Genomic DNA, 24726 nt, shown 5'->3' on the forward strand with positions numbered 1-24726 from the left:
TCGTTATAGCGCCTCCCAGATAAAGTGAAATTAAGAAGGCACATTTCTGCCTCTGGAAAAATATCTGTAGGCCTAATGGACGCCTTTATTGAGATGCGAAAATAACATTTTATCTCGTAACTTTTTATGTTGTTTTCTCCTTTCCTAACACTAGCTATACATTTAGTCCGAGTTAACGTGAGGGAACTGATAAGTCGACTACACGAGCTGGTGTCTGCAGTGTTGTGGTCTTCCTGGGAAAACAAGCATTAATGGTTTCCATTGGCAACCGGGCCCGTGCTTTGAGCATCATTATCTCGCGCATCAGGACGGTCCCATTCCGAAAAGAGGACAGCGCGAGGAGGCGTTGTTCTCTTACGTACAGTCTACTTCCGTCTGCTTCAAACTTGTGAAACTTCGCGAGAGCTTTTGTTGTATGAGTTTACCACGTTGTCATGGAAACCCTGTGCGGCCGGGCTATTGAATTACAGTAATGGGGCCAATGTTTTCTGTGGGCTACACCGGACGTTCAGTAAAATAATCGGTGAGTAATTTCCATATATAAAAAGTCACGGATTAAGGTTTTGTCAAAGTTTTGGTTAGTAGGCCTATAGGTGGTTTGCAACATGAGGCTTATTGCAGGTATAGACGCCAGAGAAGAAGAAACCCCCCTCTAACAGAGGCGAATAATCTTACGTTTCTCAGTGTTTTCATATCGCGATTAGGCTAGTATATTTTAGAAAGCTGTCCAGAATTAGGCTACTTAATGAAATCGGTCTTTAGGATCATATTAGGTCTGCGCGCAGTTTAGTAACTTTTATGCAGAACATGATTGGATGAATGTGTGGCGAAAAGTTGGCGTCATCACCCCCCCTGCACAAAGGAGGTTCAGCCAGCAGCAGTGGAGATAGATTCCTTAGATGACAAGTAGCCTAAGTCAACATCCTAAGGAAATTGTCCAGATTATGATAGAGAGTTTCACAGTCGTATTGTGTATGCTGTTGAGGTGGGCCTCCAAACAGAGTGAAATGAGGAGGAGGAGGAGGAGGAGGAGGAGGAGGAGGAGGAGAGAGAAAAGGGAAACACTGTCTCCTCTCTTAACAGACAGACCTCCAGGATCTCCACCACAGCCAGAGAGTCCAATGAATATGGAGCAGAGGACCCTTTTGCCTCTCTGTTCCAAAAAAAAGATACAACCCACAACATCCCAGCAGGAAAAAAAAAAGGAGGGGAGGACAGTCACAGACTTCTCCAGGCTTATCACAGTCTAGCTCATAGCCATGATCTCACAGCTGTTTCTACTGTAAGGCATGTCAGTGGCCCCTTTTATTAAGACCTGTCAAAAAAGATGATTCATTTACAATGGTCAAATTGAAGGTATAACTCATGAAAATAATTAGCTATTGGCCTACAAGTCACTTGGGGTACAACCAAACCAACTCTTTACTGTACGCTGACATTGATTTCAATATTTAGTTTCATGTGCAGGTTTGAAAATTTGAAAATTCTTCAAATCATGTTTGACCTTGTTTCATTTTTATTAAACCATCAGGTGACATCAATGCTGTAATCACTGGGACGAGTAAAGAAAAAGAGAGTGCCTGCTGACTGATTATGACTGCTGTGGTCAGACCTGGGGTCAATGTTTCGGGGCTATGTGAGGAAGGGGACAAGTTCCTTGAGGCCGGAGAGTTGGAGAGGGCTACCACACTCTACATGTCTGCCTTTAGGACTCATGCTGCCTCAACCATGTCCCACATGCGGAAACTGAAGTCCAGCCTGGGTGGAGTGATCTCTACTCTAGAAGGCTGGTTTGATGGTTACGGGGACAACCAGCCTGCTGAGGGTCTAAATAAAGGTCTTGCAGCCGTGTTTCTGTCCACACTCTGCCCCAACAATCTGTCCGCCACCATTTTCAAAATGGAGTCTCTCCTTCAGAATGGTGGACATAGCTGCGAGGAGATTTTTGCTCGCTGCACTGCTCTGCTTGAAGGGAAGCACAATTTTCATTCACAAGGTAATACTGGCATTGTGTTGGAGATAACACAAGCTCTGGCCTGCTTGTTCTCTGAGCCTCACAGTGTCAAGGGGCTGAAGCTTTACCTCAGGGCTTACCTAAGCAACAAATCTGAAACTGTCACTCTCATTCGAAGAAGACAATCTCAGCACCTTCCCAAAATAGTGGGGGCTTGTAGAGACCAACTACTGCAAATAATTCCCTCTTTGATGTTTGACAATGATTGTGCAGTAATGTCAAAGGAGTATGAAAAGCTTGATGTAGAGACTTCTTCAACAATTATTGAGTTTTTGTTAACAATCTCCCCTGATAATAGAGAAGTGCAGGAACTCCAAGCAGCATATTTGTTTTTGATAGGCAGGTTTGGTGACAGTGCAGAGGTTTACGCAGCTCTTTTGAATCATGGTCATTGTCAGAAAACAGAGAGTAGTGAAGACATGTCATTCATAGTAACTCATGAGAGAAGAACAAAGCTCTTAACGTGTCGAGCAGCAGCCTGCTTGTCAGCAGGTGGAAGGACTACAGAGGCATGCAGGGACCTGGGAGAGGCATTTGAGACCCATCCTGCAACTGCCAGGATTTATTTCCAAAAGTTATTCACAGGTCAAGGCGCAGGGATGGCCGCTCGCAATCATCTCCGCCAGGAGGCAGAGAGGGGCCTGTCTGGTTACAGAGAACGGGTCCTCATCCGTCCAGACCTTCGATCTACTGACGGAGTCGAACTCCTGGATCCTGTGATCAGTCAGTTACGGACTCTGTGCCATTTGGAGCCTGACGGCGGAAGCAGAGAGCTGCGGGTACGACTGGCAGACTCTCTTCTACTCAGAGGGGAGCACAAAGAGGCACTCTCTATCTGCAGCCAGCTAGCTTCTGCTCAAGGTCAGCAAAGCTATCAAAACACTGTACAGGTTCTTCGTGGATACGCACGACTTCTCTCTGATGACCACAAGGGGGCGTTAGAAGACTTCCAGGCTGTGATTGAACACAATGCCCCCCACCCAACCAGCTGTGTGCGGGCGCTGTGTGGAAGGGGCCTCCTGCGCATGATGGGCAGCTCAAACTACCTCACAGCTCTGGACTATGTGACCGCCAGCAGGCTGCAGCCTCAAGAAACAGCACTGACTGTTCGCTGCTTGGTGCCATGGAACTACCGGGGACTCCTAGTCACTGTTTTACTGGAGCAAGGACGAGTAATGCTGGAGGGGACAGGAGAGCATGAATCCAGGTCCTGTTCCCATGAAGACTCCCAACAACACCAGAAAGGGGATCAGCCACACGCTCCATCAAAGAGAGAAAACCAGAGATCAGGGTATAATGCTTGCCTCATATATAGTTATAAACTGTAAATTTACTTTTTTTTAGACAATTTGACATGTGATTGTATCAAAGTCCCTAAAGAGTCATGTCCGTCTTATAAAGGCCTAAAAAAGACCAAAATAAATCTCCCAAGAGGGACTATTAAAGTCAATGTTTGTAGAAGTCTGGTGATCTGCTAAAGTTTAAGTAGGCCTCTATTGTCTACAATTCAAAATGCATTGTCAACAGTGCTTTAAAATCTTCTTAATAAAATTAAAAGGTCCTCATTCAGGATTTTTATTTTGTTGTTGTTTTTTCTTCCCCCTCTGTGCATCAGAATTCCTGCTGGTGTCCACTCCCTGGCTCTGCTGTTGATGGAGCTCCAGCCCGGGAATGATGGGTCTCAGATAATGGCGGCGGATGCCTTGTACCAGCTGGGCCGGGTGGAAGAGGCCTATCGGCTACTACTTTCCATTGGGCCCAGCAGTCCACGGGCATCCATACTGGCTCGCCTCGCCCTGCTGCAGCTGCACAGAGGCTTTTTATATGACACCAATCAGGTATGTAGGTTCTAGGCAGTGAGTCTAAAACTCAGATTGTTTTGCATGAAAATGTGTGGAACACCATTTGTAAAGGCGTTGCATTTTTACGATGTTGCCTGTTTTAGTGGTAGCTAGGTGAAAACACAAAACCTGGTTTTTTTCTAGGGTTGGAGTAACTGCCTGCATGTGCTTTTCTCATTCACTGAAATTGCTCCCATGAAAAAGCCTCAAAAAAACTATATTAAAGATATAAAGGACCACGACGACTAATTTTACAACCCTCAAGTTAGATTTCTTTATTTGTATTTCAGTTGCGAAAGCATTTGATAGACCCGGTGCCATAGGATGTCGGCACATTAAATCTCAACTTGTCTCAATACTAGGGGAACAGTTACAATAAGGGGGGCATTTAATCATGCAGATCACCTGTTAAAGTCCCCAGTATTCAGATGTATAACTACACACAGCATTTTTCTCATTTTTTTCTCAATAAATCAAAAAAAAAAATGTTTATATAATTTTTGTGAATGGAATCATAAACAGTCAACACTGCCTTTACTCTTCAAACAATGTACCTTTATTATGTCCTATAGGATTGTGACAGTGAATGTCCTTATTTATTGAAAGAAGAAATATATTCCTCCAAATAAAAAAAAAACCCATCTTAGTTAGAGAATGTGAGCCTAAGCGTTTATCACTAATTAAAGATGAAACAAAGGCCTTTTCATTTTCCTCACAGCTGTTGAAAAAGCTCATCCATTGTGGTGATACATGCTGCTTGCGCCCTCTCTTGGCGGTGGCACAGCAAAAGGATCGGACACTCCTGCAGGCACACTGTCACTCTGCTGCAAAACGCATCCTGGAGGGCACAAAAGAGGAAAGCGCAGTGAGGGAGGCTGTGGCATATCTTTCCATTGCTATCATGGCCTCTGGTGATTAAAATCTTTTCATGACATGTGGATGTTTGTTATACACAACTGATAGCAATGTTATTTAATGAATTTCTCAAAATACTAGAAAGCCTTACGATGTTTGAACAGCATAACCACTTTTTTTGAAACCAGGAATTTAGACAGGGGTCCTTTAGTTGTAGCTAACCCCTTAATGACTGACTCTATTAACTTTTTGTAAAAGTCAGACGGAATTGCCAAAAATCTCGGACACAACTTTGATGGGCCAAAGTTTTGATAATTTAAAAAAAAAATGAAATGTAGATGACAATAAAAGTATTTTTACATCTATGTAATCAGTAGGTATTACAGGTTTGATATTTTGAATGCTTTACTTGGCACATTGTTAAATTGTCTGAAGTTTCGAATTGTTGTCTGGGATAAGGGCGTTTTCTGGCATAGTGGATGTTAAGAAGTTTAAAAAAATTAAAGTAGAGCAAAAATATGATATTTCATATTTGTTTCATATATATGAAATCTTTTGACATTAAAAGTTTGTGTGCTGGGGCATTATTTGTCCCAATTCTCAAGAATGGGTGAAAAAGCAGGCAGATTGTTTTTGTTTTACAATTTAATTTAAAGACAGGCAACCTGAGCAGAAAACCTGTCAATGTGAATACATTTCAACACATGTCATCGAGCTTCTGAACTGTCATTGGTTAAGTGCAGGTAAATGTATATTTAGAGAAAAAGTTAGAAAAATTAAAAATATAAATGCTGTAAATATTTTCATGTCAGTCATATAACTGCATTGTTGTAGGTGGTGAGGCAGATGACTCTTTGCTGGAGAGAGCAAGGTGTTATGCCTTGCTGGGCCAAAGAAAGACTGCCATCTTTGATTTCAGTGCCATTTTAAAGGGTCACCCAAAACATGTTCATGCACTCTGTGGAAGAGGCTTCACGTATCTCATGCTGAATCAACAACAGGTATTCTATTCACAGTTCATCATACTTTTCAGGTGTCTAGACACACAATCTAGAAGATTAATTTTTCAGAGTTACAAATTAGTAGCTGCAATTAGCTGTAAAAGGAAACTGGAAAATCTCAAATTTTAGGAGGTACATTAGTAGATCACAATGCTCATGTTGATCTGCAAAGCTTAGAAAAAGGGCAGATATGTGAGCACACTTTAAACTATACATGATATCAGAGATTTGAATGTTGTTTTCTTTTACGAACATGTTTTTTTTTTTTGCATATTTTGCTGATACGATAGACATAGTTTAACAAAAAGTTGGTATAGCTGTAGGCAATATTAAATGAATAATAAATAAAAAAATTGAAATCTTTTTCCCTTTAGGAATGCACCAATGATATCTTATCAGCACTTCAGATGAACACAGACATAGTCACCAAAGACATCCTGTCCCTCAAGGACAAGGCACGCAAGCTGGTCTGTGATTGGCTGCATCAGTTCTGTCGATCTAATCTGTCAGACATCCTAGTCACTAACGCTGTCCCCTGCCATGAAGAGCAGCTTAGAAAGGCTTTTATAATTGGTGGAGCTCTGATGAGGACTGATTGCAGAGACCCCAGGTGGCATCTCCTATATGTGGACACACTCTTAGCCAAAGGTGAGATTTGAATTTTCATTAGGATCCTTGATGTCAGCATTCTAGTTACATTCCATTATGGTTCAGGCTGTTTCCACTTTGATAAAAGACATTCTATCAGGTACTCCTTGTTTACAGTTATCCCTACCCCTGCTGTTGTGGTCCATCTACTCCAGGTGACGTGAAAGCAGCAGGTGCTCATCTGGGCCAGGTGTTTGGCCAGGAGCCAAGAGATGCAGTGGCTCAAGCCAGACTGGGTGTGGTGGAGGCCTGGCAGAGTAACTATCGCTGTGCGGCTCGCAGGCTCAGCAAACTTAGTGAGAAAGAATCATCCAGTCTGGACTTTCTGCTGTCCTTGATGCCAGTAAATCAGCGAAAACTCATTGCACAGGTATGCCTAGAACAAGAAGCCTCAATTCAGTATGGAGAGAGCGGCATTAATACGTTGAACGTGATAGCTTTTGTAACATTGTTGTTCTACAAACATCAGCAAATTATTGTTTTTCTGCAATACATTTCAAATGAAAGAAACAAAAACATGCCCATATATCTGCTTAGCTATAATTAGGCTATTTGTGTTGCAAAAAAAGAGAATAAGATAAATTATAAGAAAGGAAAGGAAAATAATTTCTAAAAGATTCTACTGTTAATTATGTTAATTAGGGATGTAAAGATTAATCATAAGGCAGTTAAAAATCGATTCAAAGGTGTCAAGGTTCACATTGGTATCATGGCAGCTGCAGAGCAAGATTTGGAAATGAGGATGCACCACCGAGTTTTAAATTGGAGGTGTGGAAGCATTTTGGCTTCCCCAAGACAGAAAATGAAAGAGTTGAGAAGATAAGACAGGACAAAAACTGTTAAATAATGCAAGAAGACGGGGGAACTAGCCTACATAAATAGTCCAATCAACATGATGCAGCATTTAATCGACACCACAATGAGAAGCTCCAATCACCTCCCCTTGTTTCGCGAAAAAAAACCCATTGAAAGGCCAAACGACACTGACAAGTGGGTTTACGAGTGCAAGAGCCAAACAGTTAAAGGAACCTTTTTCAGCTATCTCATAATTTTTTTTCTGTCTCATTTTGTAAAATAAATTGTGAACCAAGTATCGTGAATCGTATCGTGAGTTGAGTGAATCGTTACATCCCTACTGTTAATATTTTAAACATACATTTTCTTGCCTAATCCCATTTTACAAATGATCTTAAATATTTCCAGTGGAAGTATGTAGCTCTCTTTCAAAGGGGAGGAGGGAGCATGAGTAGATTGGAGTCCAAAACTTGCTTGCATTGGGGTAATAAATTCAATCCACTTCGGCAAAATATGATAGAATTTTTTTTTGGGATCCTCAAAGAATAAGTCAATTTCTCAATTTTTCAAAAATGATTCTTCTAATGTAGTTGCCACTGGATTTAGCCACTTTCTAGTGATTGATTTCTTCTTGCAGCTAAAATAGCCTGCAGCAGCTTTGTATCCCTCCTCTTATTCAGACACAGGATGTGGCCCAAGTAGAGACAACTCACATTTCAGTGGTATATGAGTCTTAAATACCTTAATTAATGTTTTATGAATACCATTTCAATAAAAGCTCAGTTTGGGACAGTTCCAAAATATATGAAAATTATTCACCTCAGTTGAGCCACACTGTCTCCAACACATCCTACTTGTCACCCTATATTTCTCTTGGTATGGTGTCTTAAAATATCTGATAATATTTTTCCAGCAGTGTTTTCCCCAATCCCAGGAGTTACCTCTGCTGAAAGCCTCCTGCTTCTTTTCCCCACTTTTCTTTAATATATAAGGTGTTGTCACTTTTTGCATTAAGGGCATTATACAGTTTGGAAATAGATTTACTTGGCATTAAACTGAAGGCAGAATTCAAGATTTTATAAAACTTCTGCCACTGATAAATCTTTACATTTGAAAATCTGGTTTCAAATAATGTCGCAACTGAATATTGGAAAAAATCCTTCTGCTCAAGGCCGTGTTTTTCCTGAAGATTTTGAAAACTTTGTAACACCTTTATTTGTGAATGAGAGATATGTTGTTAGACCTTTCTTTATCCATGATTCAAATCTTTTATCACCACCCCTGTTGGTAAGAAATTCTGTATCATAGGCACACCATCCGAAAAGTTTTAACATATTGTGAATTCTGTGAGGGCACTCACTCGTCCTGCTCAGTGAGAGAGGTGAGAGAATCAACTCACTGCAGTCAGGTGTGTGTGACACTGATTGGCTGTGATTAAGCCCAGGTGTGGGGAGCTTTTATATACTCTGTAGTCTCCAGTGATCTGTGCTGACTCATTATCTCACCATCAGAGGTAGTGAGAGGTTCGCCATGTGGCGTCTCAAGTTGTCTGTGTGTATATGTAAACACCAACTCAGAACTTCGTATTTGATGTCATTTGCCTGTTTCCCAGAGTATAATTTGGGGTGCTGGATAGTTTGTTGTGACTCCAGCCTTTTGTGTTCTCAAAGGTCTCCCTGGCAGCCTTTACCTTTCGCTAAATGTTTTCTGGGTCTCCTGGACAATTTTGGTTTTGAGTCAGCTTCTTGGCAGCAGTGGTTTAGTCAATCATTTTCAGTGCATTATTTCATTTAGGAAGCCTGTTGTGGCTCTATACAGTTTTGTTGTTTTTTCCCCCTTTCCAATCTATTGCTATTACGATTTTGTGGTTATCGTTCAGGGATAACTTTGAGGCACCCCTGCGTCCCCCCCTTCCTGACAGAATTCCACATGAATTGACCACCTTCTGCCATATTTTTGATGTAAGATTTATCCAAGGATTTTTGATCTCTTCCACCTAAACTGCAAGTCCTCTATCTGCAATCGGCCTGAAGGGAAAAAATTCACAATTACACCAGTAAAGCAGAGGAGTGAAAAGTAATGATCGTATCGGAAACAAGGAAGTGATGCTCCTCCTTTTTCTTTTCCTATTTGCGAAACATTAAATCGGATTCTTGGTTTCTTTCCTTACCAGATTAACCGAGAAATCCATTTATTGCATTCCCGGAACTGATTGTCGTTTACCTCAATTGTAAAGTGCGAAAGATGTGTAGTCGAGGTAGGATATTCATTTTGATCGCACTTATTCTTGAATTCAGCCCTAGGAATGGTACAAAATTCCATCTATGCATATCTGATTTAATCTTTGAGGATAGAGGTCCTTAATCTACTTGTGATAATTCAGAGAGGTATTTTGATAAAGTTATTCCTAAATATTTTAAAACCTTCAGCTTCTCATTTGAGGTTGTATTTATCCTGTAACTTCTTGAGATGGTAAAGTTTAGAGTCATAACCTGTTGATGTGTTGAGTTTATAATCTGATAGTTTGCCAAAATCTGTCAACAATGTCATCACTAGGTCAAGTGATTCGTGATCCTAATGACTTTAACAATTTCAATCTGTCTAATTAACTGGCCCATGGGCTCAATAAATACGGCAAAAGAGTTTCTTGCGTATACATTTTGTGTGTTTCTATTGAAGTTTTAAATCAGGATGTATTTTATTACTGTGCGCAGGTTGTAGGTGTTTTAATTTCGTTTGAAGCTCTGTTAATCTTTCCTTTTTAAGTTTCTTCATATATGTAGTTATGGAAATGACTTTCCCTCTCATTGCCGCCTTCAGTGTGTCCCATAGAATTATTGGTGATATTTCCTCAGTATCATTAAACTCCAGATAGTCTTTGATGTCTCTGTTCAATTTCTCCACTATTTTGAGGTCATTTAGTATATTTGAATTTCATTTACAATTTGATCTCCTTCTTTTCTTCTCTAGAATAACACACAGAGAAATTAGGCTATATGGTCTGACAGCTCAATTGTAGCAATATTGCAATCCTTTGCATAGGCCTATCTGTGGAAAGAGTAGTGTGTATAGTCTCTACTAGTCCTCCAAACATATATGCCCAGTTCTTCCGTAATGCTTTAACTTTTCTTGTTAGAGGCTTATGATTAGCAGCCCTTGATGAGTCTAGTATAGGATTGAGCCTGATGTTAAAGTCTCCCCCACAAATAACCACCTCCTGGGAGTTTACCATTACATCAAAAATATGTCTGTAGAATAACCGTTCACTCCCAGGTGGTGCATAAACATTCATTAAGTGACCAAAATGCCTTCTATTCGCTATCCTGTAATCCTGACAAATCTTCCACCTTCATTTCTAGTCTCTGAAATATGCTATATATATATATATATATATATATGTATGTATATGTATGTGTGTGTGTGTGTTAATAATTTAGTGTATTGGATACAAGGGTATAGCAACTCATTCATATGTGTTCCTTGCAAAAATCCTATCTTGGCCTTCTCATTTCTCAGTTTTGACAAGATCTTGCTTCTTTTAATCGGATATAAAACCCCATTGACATTAAAAGAAATAATTTCCACTGATTCATCCTGCATTTTGTTGAAGTAAATCAGAATCAGCTTTATTGGCCATGTATGCTTACACACACACACACAAGGAACTTGTCTTCGGTGACCTGTGCTCTCAATATACAAAAGTTTAACATTAAACATGAACATCAATAAGCAAAGAATAATATATACGAGTGTTGCAATCTCAGCCGCTAAATAAGACAATAGTGCAATGGTAGTAGTGCAGAAATGCTGAGATGAGATTGAAAGTAAATATGTGATTGTGTAACAGATGGTTAATATAACCTACATAAGATACAGGTTTTTTTTTTTTTTTACAGTATTTACATTAAAGATGTGCATGAAGAGGACAATATTAAAGTATAGCCTACATGATTAGGTTATTGAACATTAAATGTTTTAAATAGTCTATACATTCACAGGTGGTGATGGTTTAAGGGTTACCGGTACTTTACAGCGACAGGTCTGACACTCTGTGACTGTTAAACTTTCATCAGCCTGGGGGAAGAAACTGTTACCGATCCGAGTACGCGCGGCACAAAAGTGCTTTAATCTGTGTTCCTACACGGACCGCAAAGCGGGAGCACACCACAGCTGCCAAGCGTCATGGTAGTCACAACAAATGAGCAGCCCAAGCTGGAAGATCCCCCGCTATCGATAAGGTCTCCTGTGTGGGAACATTTCGGTTCCCCAGTTAAATACAATAATGAACTAAGAGACATTGACAAAACGAGAGTAGTGTGTGACATAGCTCAGCGGGTACTTCGCTGGCAACAAGTCCAACTTATTAAAATCACTCGAAAAGGCACCACGCGAACGTAAACGTCACTGCAACTAGGAAAGAGAGACCATGGAGCAAACACCACTGTCATTTGCATTTAAACAGCCTTTTGCTAGTTATTCTGAACGGGCCAAGACATAACAAATGCCATTGGGGTTTTTATTGCAGCCGATTACATTACATGCAGAATGTGATTTTATTGTGTGTCATTGTTTTTATAAGTTCCTAGAGGGACAGAGGGAAATATTGTTAATTCTGCGATGAAACTATTCTGTCCCAGAAGTGTTGGCTTAAAAAACCAAAAGGTGTCAGTGCTTGTATCTGCAATTTAAAAAAGATATTTTTATATATACGCTATTGATTACTGTATTTCCTTCTAAAATAGCCTACTTTATTTATTTTATTTATTGGAGACTGTTTGAAGGTTGCAGCATAAGTATATGTTATTTTGTTATTTTTGTTTTTGCAATGTTTAATTTAAAATGTTACAAAAAAGAAACGTGAGCAGGTGTACAATTCTGAATTGTCTTATGCTGCTCTTAAGACAATGTGTAAACGGGAAGTTCTAAATGTTCTTTAATAAAGAAAAAAAGTGCTGCATCAAGTCCCTTTTACTAGAATTAGAATTGACGCTTCAAAACTTAGAACCATACCGAACCAGCAGGTCGACCCCAATTATTTTTTTCTGCAGTCCTGATTATCCGTTGCAGTCTGTGTCTGTCCAGTTTGGCTGCGGATCCAAACCAGACAGTGATGGAGGTGCACAGAACAGGCTGGATGATGGTGGTGTAAAACATGATCAGTCATAACATTTAAATCAATTATAATAGTTTAACTATTATAACTGATTTAAATGTTATGACTGATCATGTTTTACTCAGAATCCATTGGGGGTCTAATTTCAGCTTTGTTTTTAAGTAGGTTCATAAAATTGCACATTGGTATCTATTTTTATTCCTGCACAGGTAATGTTATCTATCTATCTATCATAATCTGTATCATTTGTTGGACATATTTTTTAAGTGTTCTATTGGCGATCATACAAGTATAAAATGACGCAAGCTTTTATTTTGATAATCAGAAGCTTCAGGGTGCGTGGCTTCAGGGCTCCAGACAAGATGACATGAGACGAGAGGCTGCAGACATACAATCTTTTTGGAAAAGTCCCTCTTTTTTATGTCTCGACCATCATACTATTACTCCTCTGTGTCATCTGATTCAATGTTAACACCAAAAAAAATAATTTTTACCTGAACCAAGATCCTCCTTATAACCTGTTAACCTATTTTTAAATTCATTCTGAGGTTTCTGTCTGTTCCCGTCAAAATATTTGCAGCTTTTCCTTGACGCTAGGCGCTGCACCTATATTAACCATTTGACATGCTAAAAGTTACCTTGTCAGGCAATTGAAAGTCCAAGTCAAATTGTCTTGTTGAATTCCTTTAGTTTATTCTTACTTTCATTGGCTCCACATGTCCATATTCCCATTTAAATACCAAAAAATATTCGCTTGTTACTCTTGCAGAAACTGCTTTGCGGTAAGAACATCTCTTCTGGATGGAAGGGTGCCTTAAAACCACCTACCTTCTCTGGGCAAAACAAAAACAAACCATTCCACACCGGAATCGAAACTTAGAACGAGGATGTACTTACTGGTCGTTGACAGAGAAGACAGCACTTGTACATAGCATGCTTCCTTAATGTCTGATGGTAATGTAGTTTTATGATTCAATTCAGTAGATATCTTACATATTGGACCTTTAAAAATGGCTTCTATCTCACACGTAATCAGCGTGAAGTCCATTATAATGCAACATATCATACGCTCCCAAACTTCATCATTTTAGAGGTGTAATTCTGGCATTACCTAAAAGGAAAGAGACGTGAACAATGACTGCAATTCTTCAGCCATCTTTAGTGGCATCCACAAAATGATGTAGTTGGCCGTGTATGGGGTTACCAAAATTCTTTGGATTTACACATCTTTCAACCCTGAATGATGAGAGCAACCCATTGGTTTAAGATCTCTGATGGTATAGCATCGTCCTATCCACAGCTTCTCCTGCAGGGGTCTTGTTGAAACATCTTGGCAGACAGAGTAATTGGTTGTTTCACTTCCATCTTGAATTTAAAGGAGTCTGTCACACCAAAACATACCTAAATCTCTCTCAACAGGAAGATTGTCGTTATCCAGATCAAGTTCTTTTCGATCCCTCACCCATTGATCTCTGCAATTGTCTGCCACACTGCACGACTGCTGCTACCCCAGTTCTCCGAAATGAAACCACCTCTTTTACAGAAAGCAACAATTGACTTTATTTGTTACACCTCTTCTGAGCCCAAGCTCATTATTTTTATGATTTCATGTGAGTATAAATGGTTGTGAATGATTTAATGATACTTGAGCCTTTAAGCGAAGGTAATTTTCTATCACAATGTGAAAGACAATAAAGATTTTTGAATCTTGAATTAAATAGTCATTCATGTACTGTAAAATTGCTGCTAAACAGCTTGAACAGTCTCTGCAGCGACTCAGCATTTACCTTTTAGAATATGAAGTACCGGAGGATGTTGATTGCAAATCTGACAAATCGAGCGTTTTTTGCAGCTGATGTGTCCAATGCCTCCAAACATCCAAAACATATTCCCTTCTCCTTTTTAGGAAGTGGATCTTTTCTCTGTGCTTCTTTCATAGGAACAGTTCGCCTTTCTCCAAAAGATGAGCATGTGAAAAACAATGACAGTAAAATATCTCCTATTTCTTTGAGTTGTTTGTAAAAGAAGTGTCATGATGAACAGCCATCTGTCAAAACTGTGCTAGGCTTAAAAAATGGGATAGAGGGAGGTGGTTTCGTTGGAACAATCCCGAGGAACCTACAAGACATGAGAGCTCAGGAGCTCCCAGGAAAACATGTGGTTAGTAACTAAGATGTGCAGATAGTCAATCAGTCAATCTTTATTTGTATAGCGCCAATTCATAACATAGGGACATGCAGTAATATGATGTCAATGCACCGAGCAAGAGAGAGATAGGAGCTCAAGGTGCCAGTTCCGCCGGTAGTCTTAGCCTATAGCAGCATAGGAGCTAGCTAGTCCATACCTGTGCCAGCCTTAACTATAAGCTTGATCAAAAAGGAATGTTTTGAGTCTATACTTAAAAGTACAGAATATGTCTGCCTCCCGGACCTTGACTGGGAGACAATTCCAAAGGGGAAGGGCATGATAACTAAAGGCTCCACCTCCCATACTGCATTTAGAGACTGTACTGTGGGTACTACGAGCAGGCCTACATTCTGATAGCGTAAAGTTCTCGAAGGGTTCCCTTAATTTGTATGGCAACTTGGAAACAACCATGTTCAAATGTTCTGGGCATATCCAATTCTTGCATAATTATGATGAAGCTCTTCCATCACGTTGCAGCATCTGTGCAAGAATAAAGAATTGGCTTGTAAAGATTTGACATCCTCTGCCTTTACTGTTGGCTAGGCTAAAGCCTTTTCTACATATATGTCCATTTCCAATCTTGTACTGGTTCCCAGAATTTTCTTGAAGTGTATGTACAGCGTCATGTGCTGGCAGCTATGAACCAATTCTTTTGGCTGCCAGGAAGTACTAGCAGTCCGCTTAGGTAGCTTTGTCCTCCACTCCTTGTTCAAATGCCTTAATAAAAGCTTTATATTGACATGGATTTCCTTCAAACACAGGAATGTCTTATGCTGGCGTTGGTGTGCAAGGGCAGCTGTTATTTTGTTTTGTTGATGCATAATAGTGACAACATCTCCAGATGGAATCTGATAACATTGTGGATGATCCATGTGTTGCCTACTAATTGATTTACCCATGCAGTTGTTGTATCAGGCCATCAATTTTGTGATGTTTCCAAAGGCTTAAGCTGATTTGGTTCAGGATGTCGCTTTGCCATCAAAATGTGTTTTTCAGGTTGTTTTGTTCGTACTTCCGTTGACTACTGTTTACTTTGTTGCAATGATCAACCCTTTCCTTATGTGCTGAAGGCTCATACTCCTTGGAAATGGGGTTAAGTGTATTGACTGGTAACAGTTTTCTCTTTTCCATTTCAAAAACAAGAGTTCATGCTGTCTGTTGGTGCATGAGAAAGACCTTATCCAGCAGAAGCCTCCAAAACGGCCAACTTAGCATTAGATGCAGCCAGTTCAGGCAATTTGGGCAACAAGTGCAGATCTTTTGGCTGCTGCTTTTATTTGTGCAGAAGGAGTAGTTCTTCAGCTAGGGCTGGGAAATTAATCGAGTTTCAATTTCAACTATGATTTTGTTTGTAAAATCGCTTTGAATTGTCAGTAGAGTAGAAACAAAGAGTGTCAGAAGACTCCTGATGGTGCAAACTACATTGGCAAATGTTTAATGTATTGAAAAACATGTTGTTGCTGAAGACTTTAAACTAGATTACACTTATTAGCACATTTTATGTGCATTAAAAAATATACAGGGAAATAAGTATGGTTGAACTGGTCAGTGACTTGTAAATAAGATAAAAATTATGATCGTGATCCTGCCATAAAAACATATTTATGTTTCTGACTTTAGGGTCTTTAGATTTCTTCCAATCCATCCAAGTTTTGAGACCATTCCTCCACAGGTCGAAGAAGAATCTGAGACCTGGAGACCCATATTCCTTTCTCAAGAACGGACTTGATTGATGAACCTTGTGAAACCATGGTTGCTGGATTAGTGTATTCACATATCTCGGCAGTTACAACCCTTGTTGTTTTACTGTTCATGAATTTGAACGTTTTCTTCAGGTTAAGTGTACGTTGTTCAGCAACACTTTTGTTCGAAGGCATGTGTATGTTCCTGTCCTTTAATGTTAGCCTGATGCAGTAATGACAATCAAGCTCTGCAGGCTTTGAACTGAATCCAAGAGCATTTGGTCTTCTTCTGAACGTTCTTGGTCATCCATGACACACTCAGGAAAGTCTGTCTTGAACAGCTGTTACAAAAGCTCAAACAGTTTTACCACTGAAATGATATTGACACCAATGGCAGCCTGCTCATCAGCATCATCAACCTTTTCCTTCAATGATTCAGTAACTGTCTTGCCAAGCATTATTTTTACAGCGTATGGTCCAACTCCACACTCCGTATGACCTGCAGTGGTTCCAGGGCCTTTAGAACATATGATCTAATTAACGACTCTTACTCAGAGTCAATATCTTGCAGTTCAAAATTTCTAAAATGACACCATTTATTTAAAAAAACCTTTGGATGCGGAATGTTTCCTTTATGAACAGGCATGGTCCTTTGACACTTGGAAGTTTGCAAAGGATGCAAATGGTTGTTCAGTCCAGCAACCTCTAGGCCCAAAATAATATAGGTTTCAACAGCCTTCTTTTGACCCATCTTTTTCAGGAGAATAGTTGATCTTCTTCCTTAAAGATGAAGCCTGTTCATCAGCCCCTCAGTGATGAGTGATGCCGCGCTACCAGTATTAAGAAATGTATAGCTGTTGCATTCCCTTTCCTAGCCTTTACTTGAACAGGCACTATTGAGAGCTTGCAATTATCCCCCAGTGACAACACTATAGGTTGACCTGAGGCAACAGCACTGTTCTCACCTGTTGTCACTTTTTCTGCTTGTTCTTTATCCATTTCAAGTTTACTTTAATGAATATGCAGCAAACTGGATGAGAGTCGCTTCCTGCAGTCTTTGCTGATGTGCCCCTTACACACATTAAAAACCTTAGAGACAGCCTTTTTTTTTTTTTTTTCAATAAATGACAAATATCCAAAGCATGATTCAGTCCACATAACAAATTCACATTTTCCTTTATTCCTCTGTCATTGCTCAAATTTCCTTGTGTCCTTACCCACTGTAGAGGTGTGGTTAATGTCTCTGAATACTGAATCTGTTACTATCCTCACTTGCCTTTCCAGGAAATCTACCATGTCTAGTTTTTCCTGTAAATCACAGACCACAGTTCTACATTTGTCGCTCAGACAATAGGATGGATTCTTTAGGATACCTAGCATGTTGGAAGGCATATTTAGTTTGTGCATGTAGGTGATATCATTCAAAGAATAAATACATCATCCAAGAAACAACGTGCTTGAAGTCTTAGTGTCATCTGCTTTTATTGACATCCACAAAAGAGCCTTCTCAGCTGAAGCAATGTTATGCTCATTTCCAAAATGCTTGTGAAGTAAAGATTTAGCTTTTCTTAATGCTCTGTCCAAACCATTTGATAACTATATGACAGCAAACAACTACTGACAAGCTCCCTTGGCTGTCCTCTTGTGTTGTATTGTTCGAGATAATAAAGACAACTCGTGTTTGGATTCTTGCTCTCGATGCTGTATTCAAATGATTTTACAAATGTTTTATATTGAAGTGGGTCACCTTCAAAAATTAGAATTTTGCTCCTTTCAATTGGATCAATTGCTCCTCCTTCTCTTCCTAGGCATATACTGTGTGTCCTGTAAACATTTTTGCCTGATCATTAGTGCAACCACTTCAGCCAATATGCATGCAGATCGTTTTCATATTGCGATGACCTTCCATTGAAGCCTAAATGCTGTAAATGTGGATAAATGCATTTATCAACTGCATATTTACTCTCCCTTTCCCTCCACACTTTGACAGGCAGCAGCAGAGGAAGCCAGCAGTGTGTCATCAGGTGGTCACTGGGATCAGGCCCTTGCACTCCTGAATGTTGCAGTACATGCAGTGGGAAATCAAAGACTTCAGTATCTTCGTCAGCGGGCTGCCTGTCTCTCTCAGCTGGGCTTACATGAACATGCTATAGCTGACCTAGATAGAGTTATCCAGAGACACCAGGGAACTGACTCCAACTGCTCAGATGAACCTCGAGTTTGGGCGGAGGACCTGTGTAGACGTGGCCGCAGCCTGCTGATTTGTTCCAGGGAGGGAGCAGCTCTGGAGGACTTCACTCGAGCTTTGGAGCTTCACAAGGACCAGACCATCCAGTGTGTGGAGACGGGTCTGGGGAGGCTGTGTCTGGCTGAGTGCTTCCTGAGGGGGGCGCTGCAGCACTATGGAGAGCAGCAGCTCAATAAAGCCTGGGCATATATTGAATGTGGCCTAATTATCGACCGTGAGAATCCAGAGCTTCGCAGACTGAAGGCAAAGGTCAAACGAGAAGTTACCAGCCCCTGTAATGTCAACTAGTGAGGATAGAATCAATAAGTAGCTCCAGCTGAGGTCACATAATGTAACCATGCAAGTGCCTATACCTTTAAGCGCCTGTGAGGAACTTTTGGTTTAAATTGATTTAGGCAATCCCTGTGGACAAAGTAGTACCTCTAACTTTTTTGCTGATATTGTCTTGATTAGTAATTAGCATTTTTTGATAAAACATCTCATCCTGTGTTCTTTTAACAGTAAAACATATTACTCATCATGAATCAGAAGTCACAGGCATTAAACATTACTATATATAAATAAGTTTAATCACTGATGTTCTTGTCTGCTTTAAACTTATATAGAGGCATCTGTATTAACTTCAGCCTGTGTCATGACCACAAACTCCTCGTTGGAGCTCCAGCATGTCATAAAACGTCATTGATTGGAGCTCAAGTTAAGGGCTTAAATAGGACATGCTTGAAAATTCTTAGAGGACACTTAACATCACACTTACGTATACATCTTATGTCTTCCAACTTCAATTCAGGTCTTAAGGATAACTGGAAAGGTTTGTTCTATTATTCATTGTAATTTTTCATGCATCATATGAATATCATTCATTCTTTATATAATTATTATATTAGAGTATGAAAGGTAAAGATTTGTATCACCCCTAATCATTTAAATGTTTAAATATATATTTGTATGTGTACCATATAATGTTTATAGTGCATTAATTACTGAATGAAACATTAGTTGAAACATTGTGAAAAAAGAGACGATAAACATCATGAGTACATGAAAGAAATCACACCACATAAATTAAATAGTATTGTTTTATTCAATCCATCACAACCAGATAAGATATTTAAGAAAGTGCCTAATGTGCAGGTTTTTATGCTCCTAAAATTAAGAAGGCACACTTTAAAAAAATCATATCCATTAACTTAGTATTGTTACATGAAAATAGAAATTAATACTGGAATTAGTCCATACCACTGACATTAAGAAATGTTAAAATAATTACAAAATAATAACTTTCGTACTCCCCCTGGTGCACCTGAATTATGTCTGTATGATTGTAAGTATACAATAATATTTTTATGTTGTTGACTCCTGTTAATAATTATACAGACAGAGTTATGTATTGTGGTTCCATGTTGCCGAAGTAGGATTTTTCCCACTCACTCATAAGGTCAAAGTGCAGCGGCCGGTCACAGAAGGTGCAAGATGCCGCGGCCACGCTGTTGAGCCTGAGCCCAGAGTCCTGCCACACCTCCACCAGTTTCTCTATGAAAAAACACAAGCATTTATAAAAATGTACATGTACATGCAGATATTTACTTCTTTACTACTTTAAAAACAAATACCTAGTCATTAAGATTACTGTGTTATTTGCTGCTATAGCAGGGTTTGTGGAGAAAGTGGATGAAGAGACTCATTAATGCTTAAGAATCACTAAGGACAAACATAATTCACTTGTACCGGCCATTGTTCCCCCTTAAATTGATTAGACACGAACAAAAACAACTCAGACCTAATTTCTCTAAGGTTCCCTGCACTCACCCACAAAATAGTCCATCATGGCGGGGTCATGATGAGGAGATGGAGCCAGACGTAACAGCTCTTCACCACGAGGAACTGTTGGGTAGTTGATGGCCTGGACATATATGTTGTGTCTCTCAAGAAGTGTGTCACACACCTTACTGTTCAGCTCAGCGTTGCCCACCTAAAATGTTTTTTTTAAAGTTAATTGTTATTCAGGTCCTATTACAAAAGACTTATTTTGACAATGCTGATGCTGGTTGTAGATTTATGCATCATCCTGACATAAATTGCTAAAAATATGACCTAAAATGAACTCCAACCACCACTACTAACTACCAGAAAAGTCAGGTGATGATTTGCTGGAGTGATAGTTGTAATGTAGCAGCACTGGTAGACTCTCATACTTGAATGGGTATGATGTGGCTGGGACAGTTGACCACAGGCAGGCCCTTATCCATCAGCAGCTGTCTCATGTGTTTGACGTTCCTCTGGTGGGCTCTGCGAAGCCCCTGGCCCTCAGGACTCTTCAGGACCCGGACGGACTCCAGAGCTCCAGCCAGGACCATGGGGGGCAGGGCAGTGGTGAAGATGAAGCCAGCTGCGTGGGAGCGCACAGTGTCAACCAGGGCGGCGCTGCTGGCAATGTAGCCTCCAACACAGCCGTAGGCTTTGCCTGAAACAGCAACAGATGATAAAAAAGTATGGAAGAGGAGTGGACAGAAATAATTAGAGATAGGAATTATTGTCAAGATGTGACATACATAACTATTATGACATTGTAGTGCTTATTATACTTGTGTATATGTTTGGTTTGATAAAGGTATGTAATAAAGGTAAAGTGACCTTGAAGACTACCATTTCACATTTGAAAATATTTGATTATGAGCTTGTAAAACATACATTTTACTGGTTATACTACCAAATAATATAAAGGATGTTATTCTAAATGGCACAACTGAGACATAATACAATTACTTTGAAAAGTGGTTGATTTTTCAAAATATGCACTTACATATTTTTATTTAATAAGGATTATTGTAAATGGTAAATGGGCTTGAGCGTGTAAAGCGCTTTTCCACCGCAGGTATCACCCATTCACACACTGATGGCAGAGGTCCCTATGTAAAGTGTCCATCAGTAATAACTAATCCCGTTCTTCCACGTTCATACGTCACTGAAAAAGCAATGAAGAAGGCTGTGGAAGAGCGCTCCGCTGTACACTTGATATTTACAGTCTATGGCTGTTCTTCAACTTTGTTGAGGGAAAATTGTAGCTTGATTGGATGCTACCGCATTTCTTAATCAATAAAACAGCTACTCAAAAGCTATTCAAAGCTAACGAAACGCTAGGCCTACTGTTAAACTACTAACGCCACTATTTAAAGTGACTGTTACTGCTGTTACTTGAACTTTTCTTTCTTTTCCCCGCTATTGAGCACTTGCAACCATATAGCCTAAGTAAAGTCGAATGTTGAAATCTAAGAGCTTGACAGGGTTTCCTACCTAAAACCATTCGTCTGTCTTAAAGCTTCACACAGCATGAAATCCCTGTTGATGGTTTTATCAGAGACACCAGAGAGGGAGTAGAGCTGGCACCCAGCAGATACAATATCTGCTTCCTCTGGGCTCACTCGTCCTCTCCTGTCCTCATTTAACCTACATGCGAGAAGTGACATGCTTTTTCAGAGGTAGCCTATTGCTGCCTAAATTTCAGTTAGTTCACTTGGCTGGAAGTGAGAGTTATTCCGAGAAGAGGGGCAGTAATCTAAGACAGTTTGAGGCCATTTGCCTTGCCCTTGTGAAAGAACCTATATAGGAGAAGGGTTATCAGCTAAACATTTTCAGAAAAAGGGCAATACTCACCTAAGGTCCCAGAAACAATGTCAATCTTGTGCATCACGTTGTCCCTCTCTCCCACACCAGCTCCATGTGCTCCATACAGACCCACAGCATGAACCTCATCGACAAACGTCAGGGCTCCGTATCTGTGAGACACATCGCACAGCTCTTCTAGAGGACATATGCCCCCTGAAAGCCCCACAGAATAAGTTGTTTATTTAGAAGTGAGCCATAAAGCTGATCAGCAGGAAATCTGTGCTGCAAATGTCACCACAGTGTAAGATCTTGATATGCATTATTCACTTAAACATATGTTGGGAGTTATCTACAGTGTTTCCAAATACTAATATCTCTCTAGCTTAAATGCATAATAAAATATATATAGGCCTAGCGCAAAGCAAAATAGAGTCAGTGTTTGATATAGTCATTATCCTCTTTTAGGAAGCAGTTACAGAAATCCATTCAGCTTTAAGGAGCCTTTCAGGAGTGTGTTATTGCACACAGAATAGAGCTGAAGGAGAAAAACGATTTCCTCCCAGGCAAGACAGTAATGGATAATTTAGACTGAACATTGCAGATTATAGAGATATAATACTCCCAACCGGACTCTTTATTAGTTATAGATTATGAATTTTATTCATCATTAGGTAGGCCTACTGGACTTAATTTACAAAATACATGAAGAATTCAATGTCGCTACCAATGTACGTACAACTAAGAAAATTCCACACTTACTATATAAACTTTTGTAACTTTCTCCTTTTTTCACATTGTAAACTATTATACACACCATTTTATAATTGTATTTAGTAAACAAACATAAAGAATAAAATCTCATATAAAACGGATCATTGTATAATTAAAAAACATAATAAAAGCCCAGTTCAAGTAGTTAGATAGATACACCATATCTCTGACAAATGGAATAAATGACGTAAAATATAACTCTAGCACTGCAAACATTGTTCTCACCGTCCATTGAGTGCACAGTCTCAAAGGCCACTATTTTGGGAGTCTTTGGGTCTGAGCGTTGCAGCAGCTCCTCCAGGTGTCGGCTATCGTTGTGGCGGAATATGAAGCGCTTGGCTCCGCTATTCCTGATGCCCTGAATCATTGATGCGTGATTCCCTGCATCTGAGTAGATTTCGCAACCTGCACAGTGAACGCATCATAAAACCAGTGGAGCTGATTTCTCTCTGAACAGTAACACATCCTTATAACATTTTCTATAATGTAACATATCTGTAATATTTGATATAATATAATAATAGGCTATATCACCTCTGAAACATTTCTGCTAGACGTCACTATTCATTACTATTGAATCTATTCAAGCAAACCACTGTTCAGAGATCAGTGTTTACCTGGAAGGATCTTTGCCAAAGTGAAGAGGGTGGAGTCATTTGCCACAAAACAGGAGGAGAAGACCAGAGCTGCATTTTTCTGGTGCAGCTGAGCAAGCTCCTTCTCCAGAGATACGTGGAAATTACTGGTGCCTGAGATGTTCCTGGTTCCCCCTGCTCCTGCACCGTGTCTCTCCAGGGCATCACTGAGGACATCCAGAGCACAATGATGAAGCATCATGCCACAAAAGATATCCAATCCTTTTTCTTTTTTTCTTTTTTTACATCACATTTCTGTTCAAAGCTTTGGAATATTGGCACATGCTGCAAAACCCACTCAATAAATGTGTCTTAAAAGTGGCTGTTGCTGTTACACTGGAAGTACTCCACATTTGCCTCCTTGACTAAAGAGCAGACAGAAATAAAAACATTCAAGTCTCAAAAGTTTAACCTGGTATAACACTGTAGGAATAAAAAACATGGAAAAGAAAGTGATAGGTTGGTCCTTTAACACAACTTTAATAATCGATCATTGACACTACAAATTAAATGGACTTGAGAACCATTATGTAAAATAAAAATCTATAAACACACTATTGAACTGCAGAAATACAGTATCAGACAGCTGAATGACTAGATGAACTGAAGTTTGAGCTAGTCTTTGATACTTGAACATAATAAGGTCACATTTGTATTTCTGTCGCACTTTACCTGATTGCGCCGAGAACCTTAGGGTGCCGACTCATTCCCAGATAGTCGTTGCTGCACCAGACAGACACTTTGGAGCCCTCTCGCCCGGAGATAGAATAATCATCAGCTAAAGGGAATACCTCAGCACTTCTGTTGACTGTTTTAAAGACTCTGTATGTGTGGTCCTTCTTTTTCTCTGCAATCTTCTCAATGAAGAAGCTGTCATAGTCGTAGCTGGGGCCAACTGCAAGAAGGACAGTTTTTTTTGTTTGAATGAATGCAAATAACAGGTTATATATGCTTCTCTGTTATTTTGACGATAAGACATACTCATGCTGTCTGTAAGGAGGTGGGTGACTGCGTTAGTTTGAGCTGATTTTTGGAGAATTGAATCCTTTAAACCCTTCAAGAGAGAGCTCATCAAACCTGAAAAAAGGAGTAAGGGTATATCAGATCCTGGATTCTTTTTTTGCTTCTGCTTAAATTCAAATTCAATTACTCTTATGTTGAATGTGTTTTCTGCAGCAATAAACAATGCCTCACCTTCTTGGAGGTCCTCCTGCACTTCAGGGCTGGCTTTGACAATCCCAATCTGAGTGGTGACAAAAGGGCAGCCTTTTGATACAGACACAGCTACTTGAGCGGCTGTTTGGGTATACTGCTGCCTTTGGTCCACAGT

General features: G+C 39.8%; 2 protein-coding genes across 2 annotated transcripts in view; one reads left to right on the forward strand and one right to left on the reverse strand.

Moving 5' to 3' along the window:
- The first annotated feature begins 1485 nt into the window (after positions 1-1485).
- On the forward strand, positions 1486-19321 carry ttc34 (tetratricopeptide repeat domain 34). Its single transcript, XM_061057395.1, has 7 exons — positions 1486-3305; positions 3630-3852; positions 4574-4766; positions 5545-5711; positions 6086-6359; positions 6515-6729; positions 18127-19321. The coding sequence occupies exons 1-7, from the start codon at positions 1594-1596 to the stop codon at positions 18670-18672; spliced, it is 3330 nt and encodes a 1109-aa protein (XP_060913378.1). The 5' UTR covers positions 1486-1593; the 3' UTR covers positions 18673-19321.
- A 128-nt stretch (positions 19322-19449) lies between these two features.
- The window catches only part of alas2 (aminolevulinate, delta-, synthase 2), a 6646-nt gene continuing 1369 nt past the window's right edge, over positions 19450-24726 (reverse strand). Inside the window, exons 2-10 of the mRNA XM_061057394.1 lie at positions 24591-24726; positions 24378-24473; positions 24069-24291; positions 23379-23563; positions 22987-23166; positions 22039-22203; positions 20580-20848; positions 20194-20356; positions 19450-19917 (exon numbers count right to left, since the gene is read on the reverse strand). The exon at positions 24591-24726 is cut by the window's right edge and continues 211 nt beyond it. Coding sequence (XP_060913377.1) covers positions 19754-19917; positions 20194-20356; positions 20580-20848; positions 22039-22203; positions 22987-23166; positions 23379-23563; positions 24069-24291; positions 24378-24473; positions 24591-24726 — 1581 coding nt within the window. The 3' untranslated portion in view covers positions 19450-19753. The remainder of the gene's footprint in view (positions 19918-20193; positions 20357-20579; positions 20849-22038; positions 22204-22986; positions 23167-23378; positions 23564-24068; positions 24292-24377; positions 24474-24590) is intronic.

The sequence above is a fragment of the Labrus mixtus genome, chromosome 15, assembly GCF_963584025.1.
Source record: "Labrus mixtus chromosome 15, fLabMix1.1, whole genome shotgun sequence".
NCBI lineage: Eukaryota > Metazoa > Chordata > Actinopteri > Labriformes > Labridae > Labrus > Labrus mixtus.